Source organism: Macrotis lagotis, chromosome 2, assembly GCF_037893015.1.
Source record: "Macrotis lagotis isolate mMagLag1 chromosome 2, bilby.v1.9.chrom.fasta, whole genome shotgun sequence".
NCBI classification, from domain to species: Eukaryota; Metazoa; Chordata; class Mammalia; order Peramelemorphia; family Peramelidae; genus Macrotis; species Macrotis lagotis.
This window is the reverse complement of record NC_133659.1, coordinates 88,392,688-88,412,494: the sequence shown is the minus strand read 5'-3', so window position 1 is coordinate 88,412,494 and position 19,807 is coordinate 88,392,688. Positions and strand designations below refer to the sequence as shown.

The 19,807-nt window shown below is 32.5% G+C and overlaps 1 protein-coding gene across 1 annotated transcript in view; it reads right to left on the bottom strand.

Annotated features, from left to right (window-relative positions):
• Nucleotides 1-3,333: 3,333 nt before the first annotated feature.
• Nucleotides 3,334-19,807, bottom strand: part of CDC73 (cell division cycle 73) — a 140,871-nt gene continuing 124,397 nt past the window's right edge. Inside the window, exons 14-17 of the mRNA XM_074222273.1 lie at nucleotides 16,739-16,900; nucleotides 15,479-15,579; nucleotides 12,771-12,912; nucleotides 3,334-10,280 (exon numbers count right to left, since the gene is read on the bottom strand). Of these exons, the coding sequence (XP_074078374.1) occupies nucleotides 10,244-10,280; nucleotides 12,771-12,912; nucleotides 15,479-15,579; nucleotides 16,739-16,900 (442 nt within the window). The 3' untranslated portion in view covers nucleotides 3,334-10,243. The remainder of the gene's footprint in view (nucleotides 10,281-12,770; nucleotides 12,913-15,478; nucleotides 15,580-16,738; nucleotides 16,901-19,807) is intronic.

The window sequence follows — 19,807 nt, the reverse complement described above, 5'->3', positions numbered from 1 at the left end:
AAATCATGTTGTAAATATAATGGGATATTGTGCAATGAAAAGGGATGAAGATGAAATCAGCAGCATGGGAAATTCAGCATTAATCAACAAAATGATAGAAACAAAACATAACAGATTAATCTACATAATGATTTCATTTTAATAAAAAAACCTGGATAAATAGTTCAAGTATTTAGAGTGCAGATAAGAGAGAAGAGCTAAGTTCAAGTTCTGTCTCTGATATGCTAGTTGCCTGACCATGAGCAAGTTGCCCAATAAAACAGTGCTCCCAAGCCAATTCCAATTAACAAATCAATCAGTACTTTAGGGATGTGCCTGATGGTGGGGATATAAAGACAAAAAAATGCAACAATCTCTGCCCTCAAAGAAATTGCATTCTATACGAGAAAAGACATATACACATAAAAATATACAGAAAGTAAATAGAAAACAAGAGACAGAAAACAAGAGTAGCAGAACTAGTAGTACCTGGTGGAGTTCAAGAAAGGTCAGACACAGGTAGTGCTTAAATTGAACTTTGAAGAAACCTAGGCTGTATGCCAATAAATATAACCATCTAAATGAAATGGCTAAATATATACAAAATTATAAATTAGCTAGATTAACAGAAGAGGAAACAAAATTATTAAATAAGTCCATATCAGAAAAATACATAGACTAAGTCATCAATGAATTTCCTAAGAAATAAAATGTATAGGGTCAGATGGATTCACAAATATAAACTATTTAGAAAAACAGGTGAAGAAGCAGTCCTACAAATACCTTTTATAATTCAAATATGGTACTGATAACTAAAAGTCAGGAAGAGCCAAAACAGACAAAGAAAATTATGGATCAATTTTCCTAATGGATATTGATGCAAAAATTTTAAATAAAATATTAGCAAAGAGATTACAGTAATTTATCATTATGACCAGGTAGAATTTATGCCAGGAATAGTATAAATATTAGGAAAACAATCAACAAATTGATCATATCAATAACAAAACTAGCAGAAATTTCTTGATTATCTAACTAGATGCTAAAAAAGCTTTAGAAAAAAATTTAGCACCTGCTCCTTAAAAAGGGTAGTGAAAATGATAAGTAATATCTATCTAAAATCATTAAGCAAGTATTACATATAATGGGTATAACTTAGAAGCATTCCCAAAAAGATCAGGAGCTTGCCCATTATCACCACTAATATTCAATACTGTACTACAACTGTTAGCTATAGCAATGAGAGAAGAAAAAGAAATTAAAGAAATTAGAATAGTCAAAGTGGAAACAAAATCATCATTCTGCAGATGATTTGATAGTATATACAAAAACATAATCCACTACAAAAATTGCTAGAAATAATGAACAACTTTAGCAAAGTTACAGGACATAAAATAAATCCACATAAATCATTAGCATTTCTATATATTACCAACAAAAGTCCAATAGAGAAATCCCACTTAAAGTAATTGTAGACAACAGAAAATATTTAAGAGTCTACCTGACAAGACAAATCTGGCATCTATATATGAATACAATTAGAAAACATTTTTCACACAAAAAATCAGATCTAAACAATTGGAAAAATATCAACTGCTCATGGGTAGGTTGAGCTGATATAAGAAAAATGACAATTCTACCTAAATCAAACTACCTAATTCAATACCATACCAATTGAACTATCAAAAAATTATTTTATAGAGCTAGAAAAAAATACAAAATCTATCTGGAAGAAAAAAGAGATCAAGAATATCAAGAGAATTAATGAAAAAAGTACAAAGGAAGTGGCAAAGCAGAAAAAAGTTCTATAGTAGCAGATATTAAAACTATTTAGTATTGGCTAAAAAAAAAGAGAGGTGGATTGGCATTCCACTTAGGTTCATAAGACATAGTAAACAATTATACAAATCTGTTTGGTAAACCCAAAGACCCCAACTTCTGGGGGGAAAAACGTACTACTTGACAAAAATTGCTGGGAAAATTGAAAAATAGTATGACAAAACTAAAGTACATAATTTAGACAAAGTGTGATACCATAAGCCAATTAGGAATAATTTATCTATGGACAGAGTATGAGTTTATAACCAAACAAATGGATAATTTTGATTGCATTTAATTGAAAAGTTTTTGCACAAACAAAACCAATACATCAAGGATTAGAAGGGAAGCAAAAAACTGGGAAATAATTTTTAGAATCAGTGTTTCTTCTAAATCTAATTAAATAATCAAGGTATTTGTTAGTTTTGCTATTGATATGATCAATCATGTTGATTATTTTCCTAATATTTATACCATTCCTGGTATAAATCCCACCTGGTCATAGTGTATTATCCTGTTAAATTATTGTTATCTCTTTGCTAATATTTTATTTAAATATTTAGAAAACTGAGTCAAATTTATAATTAAATTCATTCCCCAATTGATAAATGATCAAAGGATATGAACAGGCATATCTCAGATGAAGAAATTAAAACTATCTATAGTCGTATGAAAAAATGTCACTATTAGAGAAAAAAATATTAAAACTTTTGAGGTACCAGCTCATATCTATCAGACTGGCTAATATGACAGGACACTAATGTACTGTTGGTGGTGTTGTGAACTGATCTAACCATTCTGGAAAGCAATGTGGAACTATGCCCAAAGGGTAATAAAATAAAAAATTAAAAAAAAAATACTCTGATCCAGCAATACCCACTAGCTCTGCATCCTAAAAAGATCACAAAAAGAAAAAAGAACTGCATGTACAAAACTATTTATAGCAACTCTTTCTGTGGTGGCAAAGAATTGGAAATAGGGGAATGACTGAACAAGTTGTGGTATATGAATTCAATAGAATATCATTGTTCTTTGAGAAATGATGAGCAGGAAAATTTCAGAAAACCTGGAAAGACTTGTATGAACTGATCAGAACCAGAACATCGTAAATTTTAACAGCAACACTGTTCTGATTAACTATGATAGGCTTAGTTCTTCTCAGCAATATAGTAATCAGAGAGAATTCTAAAAGACCTACAATAGGAAATGCCATCCACATATATAGGAAAAAAAAACTATGGAATCCTAATGCAGATCAAAACAATTTTAAAATTTGTCTGTTTTTTTCTTTCACATGGTTTTTCCCTTTGGTTCTGATTCTTCTTTCACTGAATGTCTAATATGGAAAGGAGTAACATGACTGTACATATATAATGCTATCCTGGGGTAGGAGGAGAGAAAGGTGAGGAGGGAGAAAACTTTACAAAAATAAATGTTGAAAATTATCTTTATATATATATATATATATATATATATATATATATATATATATATATATATATATATATACACACACACACATATATATGTATGTATATACATAAACACACACACACACACACACACACACACACACACACACACACACACTTCTCTCTCTCTCTCTCTCTCTTGAAATAAATTTAAAAGAGAAAGCGAACTAGGGATTCTCAAAGGATGAGAGATTGCATTGCAAATACAAAAAGTAGGCTATACAAAGGCATGGAAATGGCAGTTGGGCATGACCTGAAAAACAACACAGACCACCAGTATGATAAGAGCTAGAAAGTACATGGAAAAAACTTGTAGATCTGCATGGACTGAGGAAATTTCCTTACTGGAAGACCTGTTTAACAATGGAATTACAGATCAATTTTCCTGTTTTAACCCATGACATAAGTAATACAATTAAAAGAAGCAGAATTCCAAATAATCTTGGAACCTGAGAACAGATTATGACATATCCCTCTCCTGGCCTTGAGACAGGTGGACAGGTGCAGAAAATGCTGTCAGTTTGAAGTTCACATGTTGGTTAGTTTTGCTTTACTGTTTTTTAGAAGGATAATTTTTAATATTGATGGGATAGAATGCCATATCCAAAAATGACACTGCTTCTAAGAATATAAAAACAAGAGGCAAAAGTTAAAACAGTAAAAATAAGTTAATCAGCTGTTTTCAGTCTTTTTTCTTTTTTTTTGAATTTATTTATTTAAGGCAATGCTAAGTGACTTGCCCAAGGTCACATAGCTAGGCAATTATTAAGTATCTGAGGCCAGATTTGAACTTAGATCCTTCTGACTCCAGGGCTGATGCTCTATCCACTATACGCTACTAGCTGCTCCCTAGTCTTTTTCTTTTTGGATCTGGATCTGTAAATTCATGAGTGAATTATGGGTATTGAAACTGCATCCAACAACTCTATATCTTATAGTTTTAAATAATTGTCCATAGAGTTAGGTTCTCCAGAGACAGGAATCTGAGTCTTTCTGACTACAAGACCAACCCTCTATATACTATGGCAGGTGACTTTGAACTCTCAAAAATGAGAAATGCGTGAAAAACCATCGTTTCTTTATCAATCTCTAGAGAAATTTAACTCATGTAAAAATCATCACAATAGACCTGAAAGAGCTTGCATCATTACGTTTGCTTCCAAACCGAAAAATGTAACAGACGTGGGCACTCAGGAGTCATGAGAGACTGGGGCATAAATACTAATCAATACAGTAGGTGTACTGTGTGCCCATAGGCAGGTCATAATTTGAGCTTTATTTTCCTCATTGACAAAAATTAAGATAACTAGTATCTCTATCACAAGATGGGCAAAGGTCAAGCGTTAAAAAGTGCCTTTGTAAAACTTAAATGTGACAAGTCAGTTATTATCAAGAAGTATTTGTGTAAGGAAATTCAGGAAAGAATCAGGAAGAACATCTGGGCAAGGATCAATAAAGAGGAAAAGTAAAATCAATAGTGTTTTGAAATTTATTTATAGTCCGGCCAAGCAAGAGAAAATGAATGGTGAGTTCCAGAAGCAGATAGTTGTCACAGAAAAAGGATATGGTAATGATGAAAACTTCAATTATCTAGACATCTTAAAAGATGAATTAATAACTGTTCTCTGAGATAGCAAAGGTTCATAATGAACAGGTTACATCACGTTAACTTTATTTTTTTCCACTCCCACCCCCCTTTTCCAAATTTACCAGACTAGTAGAGATGTCACAGAAGTAGTAGTATACTTGAATTTATTTAAGGCATTTAAATATATCACATTAACATCTTTGTGGACAAGATGGGAGAATGACAAGCTGGAAGAAGGTAGTATGAGATGTTTTTAGGACTTGTTAAATGACTGAAGTAAAAGTTATCTGGAAAGGAGGAGGTTCAGTCATGTAGATTTATGAGATTTAATTATGAGAGTCCAAGTCTTACTGCGATTCTCTTGAGTTATAAAAATAATAAAAAGATATTTGTATGAAGATTTATGGAGATGGAAGAAGAAAACATGAGGACTTAATATCTGCACCAGTGGACACAATGCTTTACGCCACAGTAATGAAATCAAGAGATACATTTAAATAATTATGTATATGTTGGATAAATGACATAGCTAGAACATGAATTGGGTTCAGAACTGAGCAATAGAAATAGACTGACTCACATTTAGGAAATAGCTCAGATCTCAACTGTACCCCAGAATCTCATCTCTCTTTCCACAAATTTTCTTCTTTAAAACAAAAAACTTAAGGGTACTAGTAGCCCTTGGGTTATCCCTATCTCAGAATACCTTTCACGTTATGGCAAGAAAAAGAGGTGGTGTGTGCTCATACTGAGAATGCACACAGCCTGAAGAGAGTAACACTATTCCCAAGACATAAAAAGACCCTGAAGAAAGGTCTCTAGAACTTTGGGTGTATCTCCTACTTAGGGTTTCTGGAAGAAAATGAGCAACAATCACCAAGGTTAAGGAGGTGTAGAAAGATTACCATTTTTCATTAGTAATGAAATTTACTGACTCATCTCAGTATTAAAATAATTAAGTCTTATTTTTCTTGAATGCAGGAATCCTTTTACTATCTGCAAAGTTGGATATTATCCTAGAAACAGGGTATTTTAGTTATCCCTGCTAGTTTAGTGGCATTTTAAATGTCCTATGTACTGAGGCATAGGAGACAGAAAGAATTAGGTTCAAGTGGGCAAATCACTTAACCTAAGTGTTCCGGCAGGTTTTTTTTTTTTGAAGATTACAAGAGTCTTCCTGTGTTGTTAAAAATTTCCTAACAGTGAAATATCAGGTTATCTGCCTCATCATATTCCTACCCCTCATCCCTAGCTCTTTGCAAAGAGAATCTTTCATTAACTTAGGTTCCCTGAATTAATGCTTAAACAGTCCTGGATGAGGCCTAAATTCAAGCAGAAGAAATAGTTAACTTCAAAACAAAGCAATTCAAGATAATGAAATTAATCTTTTCTCTCCAGTTTCTTCTCCATTAACAATAGCAGGTTACTGTCAACAATTCAAAATACACAAAGCAAATTTCTGTGACACTTGTTAGTTTACAGATGATTTGTCTTTCACATTGTACATGAACTTTAACCTGATAGGCCAACTATTTCCAGAGACTGAGATTCTAAATATTTCATGAACACATTGCTTTAATAAAGTACTCTACATTAGTCATGACTTTTGCATTAAAATAAGCAGTCTCAAAACATTAAAATTTAAAAACCACAGTGTAAGTCATTAATTTTGACTCTTTTTATAAAAACTTTTGCAAAATGAAACACTATTCGTTGTTAGCCTTTCTTGTTGCTATTGTTCAGTTGTGCCCAACTCTTCACAATCTCACTAAGCCCCTTCTATCCTCCACCATCTCTTGAAGTCTGTCCAAGCTCATGTTCATTACTTCCACGACACTATCTATCCATCTCATCTCTTTTGTTCCCTTCTCCTTCTGCCTTCAATCTTTCCCAATATCAGGTTCTTTTCCAATGAGTCCCACAGTCTCATTATGTAGTCAAAATATTTAAGCTTCAGCTTCAGGATTTGACCTTTCAATGAATAAGGTCTGAATTAATTTCTTTAAGTATTGATTAATTTGCTCTCCTGGCTGTTCAAGGAACTCTTAAAATTCAGCCTTTTTTAGAAAAGGGTAATGTTTGAAGTTTTATTCACTATTAAATGAAATAAATCAAAAAAGTAAATGAGACATTCAGAGATGTTTATCTGACAGAGATATACCACATTAACCATTAATAAATCACTTTAGAAATATATCTATAGTATATTAACATATTAACTTTAGGTAATGATTAGAATATATGTTAATTAAAAAAAACTATTCCCATTCTTCCCCAACCCTTAAAAAAAACAAGCTTATAGCTCAAATTCACTTGTGAGTCACAAAAGAATTTTATTTAGGAAAAAAATATTTCCTGCAATTGACTCCTAGATAATCCTACTTAATTGAAGGATTTAATTTTTAGGATACAGATCCATTTAAAAATGACATTTTTATTTTCAAAAGCAAAGTGCTTCTGTTTTATTCTGCATGGCAGATAAGAAATGGTTTTACTTCTTTCCACCTTAAATATTCAAGGGAAGTTTCCCTCTTAGAAATATACTTCCTCTTTCTCTGCTACCAGCCCTCCAAGTCCAAACCCCAACCCTTAAGGATTAATGAAACATTGTCTTGTCTTTTAAAGTTAACATCTGAGATGGAAACATGGGAAACAAACTATAAGCTTTAATACTAATTAAAATGAAACATATATTAAACATTGTTTAAATATTAAACAGTAAAATTCTTTCTTCTACATTAAATAAGTTTTGACATCTTAGTTTGTCATTAATGGGACCCTGAAAAGACCACTGCCCACATCACCACCAAGTGATTAAGGGCAAAGGGCAATCAATAGAAAAAAACTAAGAACATAATTGTTTCATAGTTATGTTTTCAATGTCAATTTACACTTGAAAAGAACTTTCTCAAAAGCACAAATTCAGGCATGTGTTCTGCACAAATGAAATCCAGTTTTCCCTTTATAGGGTCTGAGAAGTAGCTTTATTCATAGTAACTAAATCTTATCATCATGTTCATTAATTAGGCAATTATTCAGTTTAAAAATTTTTTTTTGCTTATGCACCTGTATTCCCCATAAATGATGTTTTTGCCCACCAATCCCAAGGAGTTGTATAGTCAAAGACTTTGTAATGCACGAACTGCACTGAAAGTGCCTCATTCATTTATGCAACAAACACCTATTGGGTGCTTCTTATGTATGAGGCCCTGTGCTATGTGCTGCTTGAGGACCCATGACGACTTCTCATCCCAAATTGATTACCCTGGACTCAAACCTGATATCCATCTTCAAAACAGAAAGCATATAAGTCCATAAAAGGACAGAATATTTCCATTTTGTCTCATATCCTTACAGTATTTGAGTCTATGCCTATAGAGATGTAAAGCAAATTAAAGAGAAAATAAACCTCAATGAAAGTGTGTTTCACACATCTACATAAACTGAAATGCATAACACATATAGGTATGGGTATACATACCAAAAATATTTATGGAAAAGGTCGTTGGTGCCTACAGTAGTCTTAACAAATGTAAGTAATGGTTATTTTACCATTATAGCTTACAACTCAGGACACTACAATATTTAATCATGGTAGGAATTTTACAAAATACATAATTATGCCTCAAGACTCAGAAAACAAATCAACACTGTTGAGAAATTGTGCTTGAAAAACTATAGGGGGAGGTGGGAGGAAAAGGAAAGAGAATAAGAGAAAGGAGAGAAGATTGCCCCAATTTTTGAAAAATAGAAAAACCTAATACAAAATTCAACCAGAAAACTTTTTTCTAAAGAGTTTGAGGCTTCTATACAATATATAACCTTTTCCCTCTTCATTACTGGTATGGATTTTTGTGATTAAAAATTTTTCAATTCTGTACTACATTTAAATTTTAACATGAGTCCTAAGCAATGTCAATTTTGCACAGATGAAACTGAATTTCATTATTCAAAAGTCACCCAAAAGCTACTACCCAAAAGAGGTGGTTTGGGAACATGATGCAAAATGGAATGATTATTACTCAAACTATGAAAATTCTGAGAGAATCCTAACATTTTTTTAATTAATGAAAGAGGAACTCAAAAGTGAAAAATGTTACTTCATTACATACCTCAGACGCAAGACTCTGGTCTTTATTTAAAGTGGAGAAATAGAATATGGTACATACCCTATCCTAGAAATTTAGAAATAGTATTTATACTTATTTTGTATGATATTAAAGGAACACAAAGAAATTCTAGTATTCTTTTACTTCTGTTGTGTTCATAATTTTAAATGTTCTTTGGTGCTTGGGAAATTTCATTAGTATTAGTGGAGAGCATGGGATAGGAAATCCAAGACAAAAATGTAAGGAAAGAATGGCTTAAAATCTCCTTGCCATTAAAAAATAAGGAAAATGATGAAGGTTGAGGATTTTATGTCTGTATGGCTGATGCACTGAATGAATATTCCACTCCGAAAATCATACTCTGGCTCTCAAAATAAAATGTATTACAACCTATTTAATCTGTGGGTTTAGACTTCCATTTAGAAAGATACTCCAGTATATCCATTATAAACATTCTAAGTTTTCATCACTGAAGTCAGTGGGAAGAATGAACATTCATTAAATGTTTTCATAATAAAGATTTCTTAGATTGAACAGTTCAGCCAAAGCCAAAGGGTGGTTCTTGATTTTTCATTATCCCTTTTTAGACAAAGACTAACAGAATATATAGTACATATACAGGTTGACATTTTGATTCATTCAAAATAGTCATTTCACTTTTCCTTAGTTTTTCAAATTCTAGGACTAAAATTTAATATCATTCACAACATAGTATTTTCAAAAAGTTAAACAATGGAGCAATGAAAAAAATTCAGAAAATCAGAAGCAAAGTGGCTAAGAGCCTCATATAACATCTACACACAGAAACACAGATACACATCTGTGTACGCGCCCAGGTGCGTGTGCGAGCAAACACACACACACACACACACACACACACATACACACACACACACACTCACTGACACTTGCTGCACACACCCGACCTGTATTTATCTTCTAAAGAGGAACAAAACTTTTTAAATGATGCTAATTTAACCAATGGAGAAAAATTCTATCAAAATATACAATTTCCATTACAGACTAGAAGGCTAATATTATTATTATTGATATTAAAAAAATAGTTGTAAGCAAAAAACTTTTGCTTATAATGATGACAGATATCGGCCTGTCAAAGCATGAAGCATCAAATAAGGTCTTAGAAAAAAAGATTCATTTGTGACCTTCATTTGCAAAGTTCTTGACAAATTCATAAATCAAGAGCCTCAGTCCCCAGAATGGAGCAGTTTCATGCTTCTTAATCCAAATTTCTATGAAGACAATGGTAGCCATGTACGTCAGAATCTCAAATGGGATTTGTGCTTCACCATGTACCTGTAAAACAAATAAAAACAAAGAGCATTCTATCAAGCTATTGCAAATCAGTGCAATTTGAAAATAAAGGAACTGGGATCAGGTCCTTCCCTGGTCATTACCTAGGTGCATATGTGACTTGTCAAGTCCTTTAATCTTAATGATCTAAATTTACTAACCATAAAAGGTTAGATGATCTTTCTGAGGTACCTTCCAGGAGTCCATAAGTAAATATGAAATGTAGGTAGCCAATAAAAAAGTTTACATATTAAGCAATGCTTAGGTCACTGGGTCATGAAGATCTCAAAGTACATCTAGTCCAGAGGTTCTTAACTTGATGTCTGTGAACTTTATACATATAAAAATATGCATATGCATGAATACACATAAGTATATATACATATATATGCATATTGATAATTTATTTCAAATTCCTAAGCATTTTTGTAATAAAAATATTATTCTGCAAAAGTGCCTATGGGTTTTACAAGACTGCCAGAGGGGTCCATGACAAAAAATAATAAGAACCTCTGATCAATTACAACTTTCTCATTTTGCAGTTAAGGAAACTGAGGCCCACTCAAAAAGGGTAAATGACTTAGTTGCCTAAGCTCACACAAGTGGTAAGGATTATAAAGTGCCTGTCACTAATCCTGAGCTTTTGATTCCAGGATTATGTATTTTACTTCTCTTTTGACTAAGGGTAACCAGTTAAAATTTGATATTATATAAATTATTAACCTTAAATAAGATAAAGGAATTTCAGATCATGAAAACATAACGTTTATAGATAATGGCAAGATCATGAGTGTGACCTTACATGGATGTTGCTAAAGGCAGAGTGGAGCAAATGGTCCTGGAAATTGAGTAGTTTGAAGAACTGGGAGGTTAAATTATTTGAGGAGACAAGAATCTGCTTGTTGAAGTCCCCTAGCAGGAGGGCAAGAATTGGGGTAAAAAAGAAAGACTGGAGATACTAAATTCATGTATAATTGGGGGGGGGGGGGGAAGTGTAAACAGCTAGCTAGAAAATCAATGAAGTATAATGGAGAGATATAACCAGCAGTGTCTTAAAATAAGTTACACATTTTTAGAGACAGAAGTGAGGGAACACAATCCAGACATGGGAGAACCACACATGGAGAGGCACTGAGGTGGAAGACAGAATTTAATGTACTAGGATTAGCTGGTATGATGGGTCAACATGATCAGATCCATTTGAGGAACCTTACTATGAAATGTAGATTAGGAAGCATTTAGAGTGTATGGTCTTGGAAGTTATGTGAAGAGAGTTTTCAGAAAGTCTATGATCAACAGTAGCAAATACTAGAGGAGAAGGACTAAGTCACTGGATTTAGTGATCATTTGCTTTCTCCTTTGAAAAAACAGTGGCAGAAAAGGAGTAGGGTAAGTAGGACCTCAAGGGATTGAAGATAAAGTAGTATGAGGAAGTCACTAGAAGCGCATGTTTTCAAAAGGGTTGGAAATAAAGGAAAGTAAAATATTAGATGACATGTGGGTGAAGGAGAGGGGAAATGCTTTTTTTCTTTTTTAACAGTGGGGACATGAGGGTGCTTGTAATACACAGGAAAGGTTATGAGTTGGTGAAATGGTACATCGTGAATTAGCTTTTTTTCTCAAAGTCTCTTCTAGCACAGTAGGTAGTCTACTAGCCCTGGAGTCAGGGAGATCCAAATTTAAACCTGGCTTCCCAACTCTTCCTAGCTATAGGGACAAGTCACTTAACCATTACCTGCCTCTAGTTCCTCATCAGCAACATAAGGATTATTAATAGCACCTACTTGCAGGCTGATTGTGAAGACTGAAGGAGATCATTGTATGTTCTTAGCAATTTTTGGCCCACGGCAAATACTGGAGGAATGCTAGCTTTTATTACTATTATTGTAGAGAGATTAAAGGGGATAAAAGAAAATGTTGGCTTGTTATAGTACCTTCATAAAGGAGGAGACAGGGAATGGGATCAAGGGATCAGTATGATCAAGCAACCTGGTACAGGGATTAATAATTTTGATGATGTTTGTCCTTCATTCTTGAAGAAGACCATGATATCAGGGAGGTGATGCCATCACATGAATGTGAAACTGGATTTGAATGAAGGGGTGCTGAGCTAAGTCACAAGCTTCTTTGCTCCTCCAGAGTCATCTCAGTTTAGTGGACAGATATGAATCAGGATGGTTAGAGACAGCTCTAAGTGAGGGAGTCAAGGTTAAATGACTTATCCAAGGTCACACAGTTAGTGTCAAGTATCTAAGGCCACATTTGAACTCAAATCCTCCTGATTCCAGGACCTATGCTCTATCTACTGCACCATCTAGCACCCAGGTATGGGTGCTAACTTTAGCTGGCTGGTAGAGATACTTTATCCTATAAGATAAAAAAAAGGGAGGGTGGGTGGCAATATAATCAGTCAAATTTACAATCTACATGGAAATACTAACAAGTTTGATAACAAAAGAATAATAGTGTTTATGTTTTACTATTTAGATTTACCTGTCCAAAGTTTCCCAAAAACGTAAAAACACTGGTCTGTCCAAATGCCGTTTGTGATAGCTTAATTCTAATACTGTTACATCCCATTTCTGTACATTTGGATCTAGGCGTACTTCATCATACTTTAGATGAAAGGCTTTAACTACAAGGTAAAGAAAATAAAAAATTAGATTGAAAGAAAAGTTATAACATTACTTTACTAGGATAAAAACACAAATTCATTTGATCCAGAAGGTCCACAAAATAAATTCAATAATTTTTCTAAGCACACAATACAGTTTTGGTTTAGAAGAAGCTAAAGGTACTATTTTTCGTGTGTGTGTGGGGTCTATTTAGTTTTTTTTATCTTATATTTTTATGTTTCAAAATACAAATAGAAGGAAGGTGGATGAAATAATAAAATTCTGGTGGTAATTAACCTGGTTGTGATGTGGACTAAAAATATAGCTGTGATATGTTGAGCATGTATTCTTTACACATTGAAAAATACTAATTTATCAATAAAGACTAAATGCACGTGAAAAAGACCAATAGGAAACAAAAGTAATATGAGCAGTATTCCTAGCTGATATGTCTCTTTATGTTCTGCCATGTAAAATTAATCAATTGGTGAATCGAGCATTTTCTAACTTTAGATTTTCAATTCGAATCATACCATAAGTAAATTTCTACTCAATGGAAGAGATTTCCCAGGGTTAAATTATTTAGAAAAATATACAAGAATAACAAATTGTATGGAAACTCAAAGACTTCCAAAGCTAATGGAAAAAAAAAACCTCAAGAATAGCCCTACCAACATCTTTGATGGTTCTCTTCATTCTGATATTGAAAACACACATTATTAAGTATCCCATAATGATAACAGTTTATTCTACTGGTTCAGACTTATGACTTCATTGGAGAAATGGAAATAGTAATCATAATATAATACAACTTCCTCCTTCAATTTAGATCAGCAAGTGAGTAGAACCTAACATTGTCAGAATGGCCAGGGGTAGGTACTGATTAGTTATGTCCCTTGCCCACAGTCACAGAGCTAGTCCTGACTCCAAGACTGGCCCTCTGTCCATACAATGTTAATCCTCAATGATGCTAAAGATAATGATGGCAATAATGACAACAGAGTATGCATTTAATAACTGTGTGCTGACTGATAAGAGTTACATCTTCTGAAGCTTTTATTAATAATAAAGCAGTTAAACTAGATAGTATGTGGATAGTGCTAGGTATAGAGTTAGGAAGACCTAAGTCTCAGACACTTATTATATACAGCAGTATGGGCAAGTCCTTTAACTTCTCAGGTTTCCCCAACTATAAAATGGAGAAAATAGAAATAATAGTACCTTCTTTGTAGGGTTATTATGAAGATCAGATAATATAATATTTGTAAAGTACTGAGCTCATTTCAATAAGCCATTCAAGTATCACAATATTTTAAGCAATTAAAACTTATTTTATATCTTCTCTATTAATTTGTACCAACATACTCAATAAAAATATAAGTAACTGAAGGTTGCTTATAAAGCAATTCAAATCAACTTGATAAATAACTCATTCAGTGGAAGCCATACAATAGGAAGAGTTAAATTTGAAAGTAAATATCTGTGCTAGAATTCCAGGGGCCCTGATACCTTGCACAAATCATTTAATCTTATTTTTCCTATTTTTAAAATGAAGTTGTTGGACTAGAAAACCTCTAAGTCAAGTTCTAAATCTATTATTTTATATATGAATTACTGTGGATATAGATAAATATAAAAATGCTTACTGTCTTTTAAGGATCATACATTATACTAGAGGAGAGAGTCAAGGAAGAAAGAAAGATGTGGTCTTTAAGGTAGAGAAGAAGAAAGAGCATATTACAGGAAAAGGAATTAGTTTGTGTAAATGTATTGTGGCAAAAGACATTAAGTAGTAATTAGTTCAGATTGAAAAGCAATGTAAAATAAGGCTAAGGAGTTAGTTTTGCAACCAGACTTCTGAATATTTTAAATACTAAGTTAAATTTTTAATTTTATCTCTGAGCAAACTAGGAACCATTGAAAGTAAAATTTTAAAAATAAATAAATCCACTCTAAGGAAAGTGCAAAATGAAAAATTACTATTCAAATTAATGCTGAATTGAATACATCTCTATATGCATGTAAAGAATATAAGCATATCAAAATCTGCAAATCAATTTTTCACATTTCAAAATTAATGCACTATAAGCTCTTTTAATTTAAAAATAAATCTTATAGTCACAATAAATTACAAAAGTATTATGGTCAAGAAAAGTTTTCTCAGTTTAAAAATGTCCACTTGTAAAAGCTACATGTGAAGTTTTAAAAATTATCAATGAGAATGAACTGAGTTATCTTAATGACAAACTGAGTACTGCCAATATTAAAAATATTACTGAGGTTTCTTGTATCTTCTAAGTATATGTATAAAAAAATCTAGAACAGATAACTGCCAGCATCAATTACCAGGGCCTTATACTGATTGTACCTGAAAGTGTCAAATCATGTGTAAAGTTCCTTCATAATAAGTATTATGCTGGGTGTTAAGAGATACAAATCAGAAGGTACAGTCTGAGCCCTAGAAGAGTACAGACACCTGATAACTACAAAAAATGTAATTCTTTTTTCTCCTAAATTTCTAGGAAAAAATGTGATTCACATATATTTTAAGGGTAAAATAATATCAAATAAAAATGAGAAACTAACTTTTAGCAAATATGTCAACTGGTGATCCATCAGGTAATAGCCATGGCCAACCTTTGAACTGCCATGCAGGGCCCTGCACAAAAACTGCCACAACACGATCCCTATAAATAGAAAAAAAGGAAAAGACACTCTTGTTAAAGACCTTGAGTTTTAGTTACTGTAAATCCCTAAGGAAGCAGTCTCATAATTATTCATGTGACATACTCTGCTGTCAACATGACTATGAGGCAAACAGAGCCTATTAGCATAATTTCTCCTTATAATGTCACTGTTATAGCACATTAATGACTTGCTATACCACCAGTACATCTGCTTTTTTGCAGTTATATATTTTTTCAACCAAATACAAATAAAGCTATTTTTTTGTGTGTGATCCTACTGGTTTTTTATGCTTGTGCCTTTGCTAAATACAAACTGATCCTAAATTTTACTCTCTAAGACAAATCTCTTTTGATTGTTACTAGAATTAACTGACTTTAATATATTATTTTTAAATAAAAAAAACAGGTTGATTCAAAAAGTGAAATTTTATAGTATAGCAAAATAAAACCCAAAAGACAATGCTAAATAAATGTGAGTTAATGTTTATTTTTAAAAATAGTGGATTCATTTGTAATCTCTTTTCTTTCTAGTAGTTGCAAGAATGTCTAATTCACAATGGGATCACAGACCCTGTGCTGAAAAGGATCTCAAAAGTCAAGGTATCCTAAACACTCTTTTTACATAGAAAGAAACTGAAGTCCAAGGGAAATTAAGGGATTTGACAAAAAAAATTCTGTTAAATGGAATTTTAAAAAATATAATCTTATACTATATAAGAATGGTCATTAATTTTTTGAATCTTTGAAATAAATTAAGTAAACTATCATTTGCCTGGGTTTTAGTGAAACAGTTGATGACAAGGTAAGTATATATTTGGTGGAAATATTCAAATATTGGAAAAGAAAATAATTTTAGGTACATTTATAAAAGAATATTGTGAACAGCCTGTGCTCCACATGCACGTACAAATTATTTATACTGATCAAGCTTTCAGAAAGAAAATGTCTTCCTATAATTAAAATAATAATTTTTCTTATTCAAATTTAAACAAGTATGCATGTATTACTGTAATAAAAAAAAACTAGCCTTTTTTTAAATTGTTAAGACACACTTAGATTTCATAGACCAAAAAAGATTTGGTTATATTAAGAAAATAGCAAATCTGACAGGTTAAACTGATGAAAAAATTAAATACTTTAAACTATAAAACCCTCTTACCAGTCTTGAGGCATAAGTTTGAGGGGTTGATCTACTACTCGATAGGGAACTGTAACACTTATGGCAGTACCCCCAGGCTGCATCTGATCTTTTCGTCTCTGGATGAGTGTTTCATTTTCTCGTTGGCAGCCTTGTTTTTTCTTCTCATCTGATGGGACAAATCTTCCAGAAAACAGAATTCAGGAAAGAGATTAATATCACAAAACATCAATTAGAGAGGATTCTGGGAAGATGGTGGAATGGATCTGGAAATTTTAAGACGTTCCTAATTTCCTCCACACACAAAAAAAGGGGGAAGCACTGTCCTCGGAGCAATAGAAATAAAATACTGGGTAAAGCAGTTGTCCTTCAAAGACAAAATGAGAAGAACCCAGGAAAGACTCAACCTTCAGGGATGGAGATTTAGCCTGAGTAAAGTGCAAACACTCCAGGTCAATTCTGCAGAATCAACAAACAAGCCCTGTGGGCAGCTGAATGGAGAAGACAGTCTCAGACTTAGCAACTTTCATTCTGCAGGAGATGTTGGGGTGGGGGGGGTCTGAGGTTTAGTAGAAAAAAAGATTGAGGGACCTTCCACTGCCAAGAGACACCAAGCACAGTTGAGCTGCTGCCTGGGTGGGTGGGGGAGCCAGAGGGAAGTACTTAAGAGTGACCACACAATTAGTGAGAGCAGGAAAGTAAGAGTCTCTGGTTTTAGTTCTAGGACAGAGAGGACAGCTGTAGTTTGCAGCCACAGGAAGAACTGGAGAGAGGAAGATCAGTGTGGCTGGTGGTCCTAGTTACAGACTTAGGAGCAGAGAGGAGAGCCGCTGGGACAGACCTCAGAAAGTAACAGTAAAAAGGACCTGAGACTTAGGGTATCATTCCCCCTATCTTGGGACTACAACTTGATTACACTAATACTGCTAAAAATAAAATTAAACAAAAATAACATTATAAATAAAAGTGAGTAAACAAAGGAGAAAGAACCCAAGAATAGAAAGTAAACTAAGGAGACAGAAAAGATCTAGCTTCATAATCACAGGAAGATATTTCATAAAAGAAACATCAAATGCTCTTCAAGACAAAAAGAGTTCTTGATAGAACTCAAAAAGGACTTTAAAAATCAAATAGAGATTGAGAAAAAAATTAGAAAAATAAAAGAGCAATCCAAGAAAATCAAAAAAATCTATGTAAAGAGATAACCAACTTGAAATAAAGAATCAAAAATTTAGGGAAGAAAATAATTACTTGAAAACTAGAATTGGGCAAGGGGACATTTTAAGACAAAGAAATTACAAAACAAAATTTAAAAATCAAAATCAAAAAGAATGAAAAATAGAAAAGAAAGGGAAAAATATAAGGAAAAACAATTGAGCTAGAGAATAGAACGAGGAGAAATAAGAATAGCTGGACTACCTAAAAAAAGGTTTAAAAAAAGAATCTTGATACAAGAAGGCAAAGCAAAAACAAACAAACCAAAAAAACCACAATCTACCTTTACCATCTGAAAGAGAACCCAGGAAGAAAACTTAACAGAATATCACAGTCAAGTTTCAAAGTTCCCAGGTAAAGGAGAAAATATGGGAATGAACAAGAAAAAAAATTTAAATACTGAGGCACTGCAGCAAGGATTACATAATAAGACCTAGTATAGCTACTACGTTGAAAGACCTTACATCATGGAATACTATAATACATAGAGCAAAAGAGCTGGGGTTCAACCAAGGGTAACTTACCCAGCAAAACTAAATAAAATCCTGAAACGGTTAAAAATGGAAGATGGATATTTAATGAACTGAAAGATTTTCTGGATTTTGTGATGAAAACAGTTGAATTTAATGGAAAATTCATCATATATAACATCCAGGAGAAATTTATGGTAAACATTAAAAACTAAATAGAAAAGGGACTCAATATGGTCAAATTATTTACTTCTTACATGTGAAAATCAGTTTATGACTGTCATATACATATATATGTACACACACAAAACAAATTCAAAAATATATTGCTTTCAAAAACATTAAATCCAAATAATTTTTTTAAAATCACAATTTTTCCTATCTATTTAATCCCAATTAAAATATTATAACTAATAGCAAAGGTCATTTGAAAGAGCAAAGGGTCAGGAACTTCAAAGAAATCAGGGGGGAAAAAGAAGCGACAGAAGTAGATTTAGATTCAGCAGTATCAGACCTTAAACTATATAATTAGGCACAGCATTGATGAAATGTAAAAAGAATGATTTTGATTATTTTAAATTTAAATTTTCTTGTATAAATAAAAATTATTAGCTAAGAATAGAAGGAATGCAGAAAGTTGGAAGAAAAACGTGATTGTGTTGGAATATTGTTGTAGTATAGCAATTGATGAACTGGTTGACTTAGAAAAACATAAAAAAAACTTGAATCTATGAAAGAAGATGCTCTCTCTCTACCCTCAGAGGAACAGTTGACAAGTAGAAATAAACATAATGTAGTCTTATATTTAGTTTCCGCACACACACATGCAAACAATCCACATTTAATTTTAGCCTTCTTAGAGGACAGGGTGCACAGCAAAGAACAGAAGGAAACCAACAAGAAAACAAAGTAAAACCTGATAGCTTTGAAAACAAAATGTAGTAATTATATGGGTTTTCTTGAAAAGGAAATTTGTGTTTTTATAGTGATCCTTCTATGAGGTGTATACTAGACAACATTTTTTCCTTTTTTATTTGGTATTTAATTTTAAAATTAAAAAAAAAATTTCTATCAAGCCCCCACCCCTCCCTAAATCAGTTAAGATTGCTCTTCAGGGTCATCCAAGTCAAGTCATACTTAAACACTGTATTTTAATTCTCACATTTATCACAGACTTTCAAATAATATTGTCAATTTTCAAATCTAAATATTAAAGTCAAAAGAAAAATGCTAATGTTGAAAAAGTAAAAATTCAACATAGTAAAGTTTTACATATTACATATGGAAAGATTAATAGTGCTTAATAAGATTTTTGTCCTTTATGTCTTAAATATAACTAATCATTTTGAGGCTATATAATACTAGAAACTGTTAGTATCTTATGAATTCTGATTGGTTAATATTT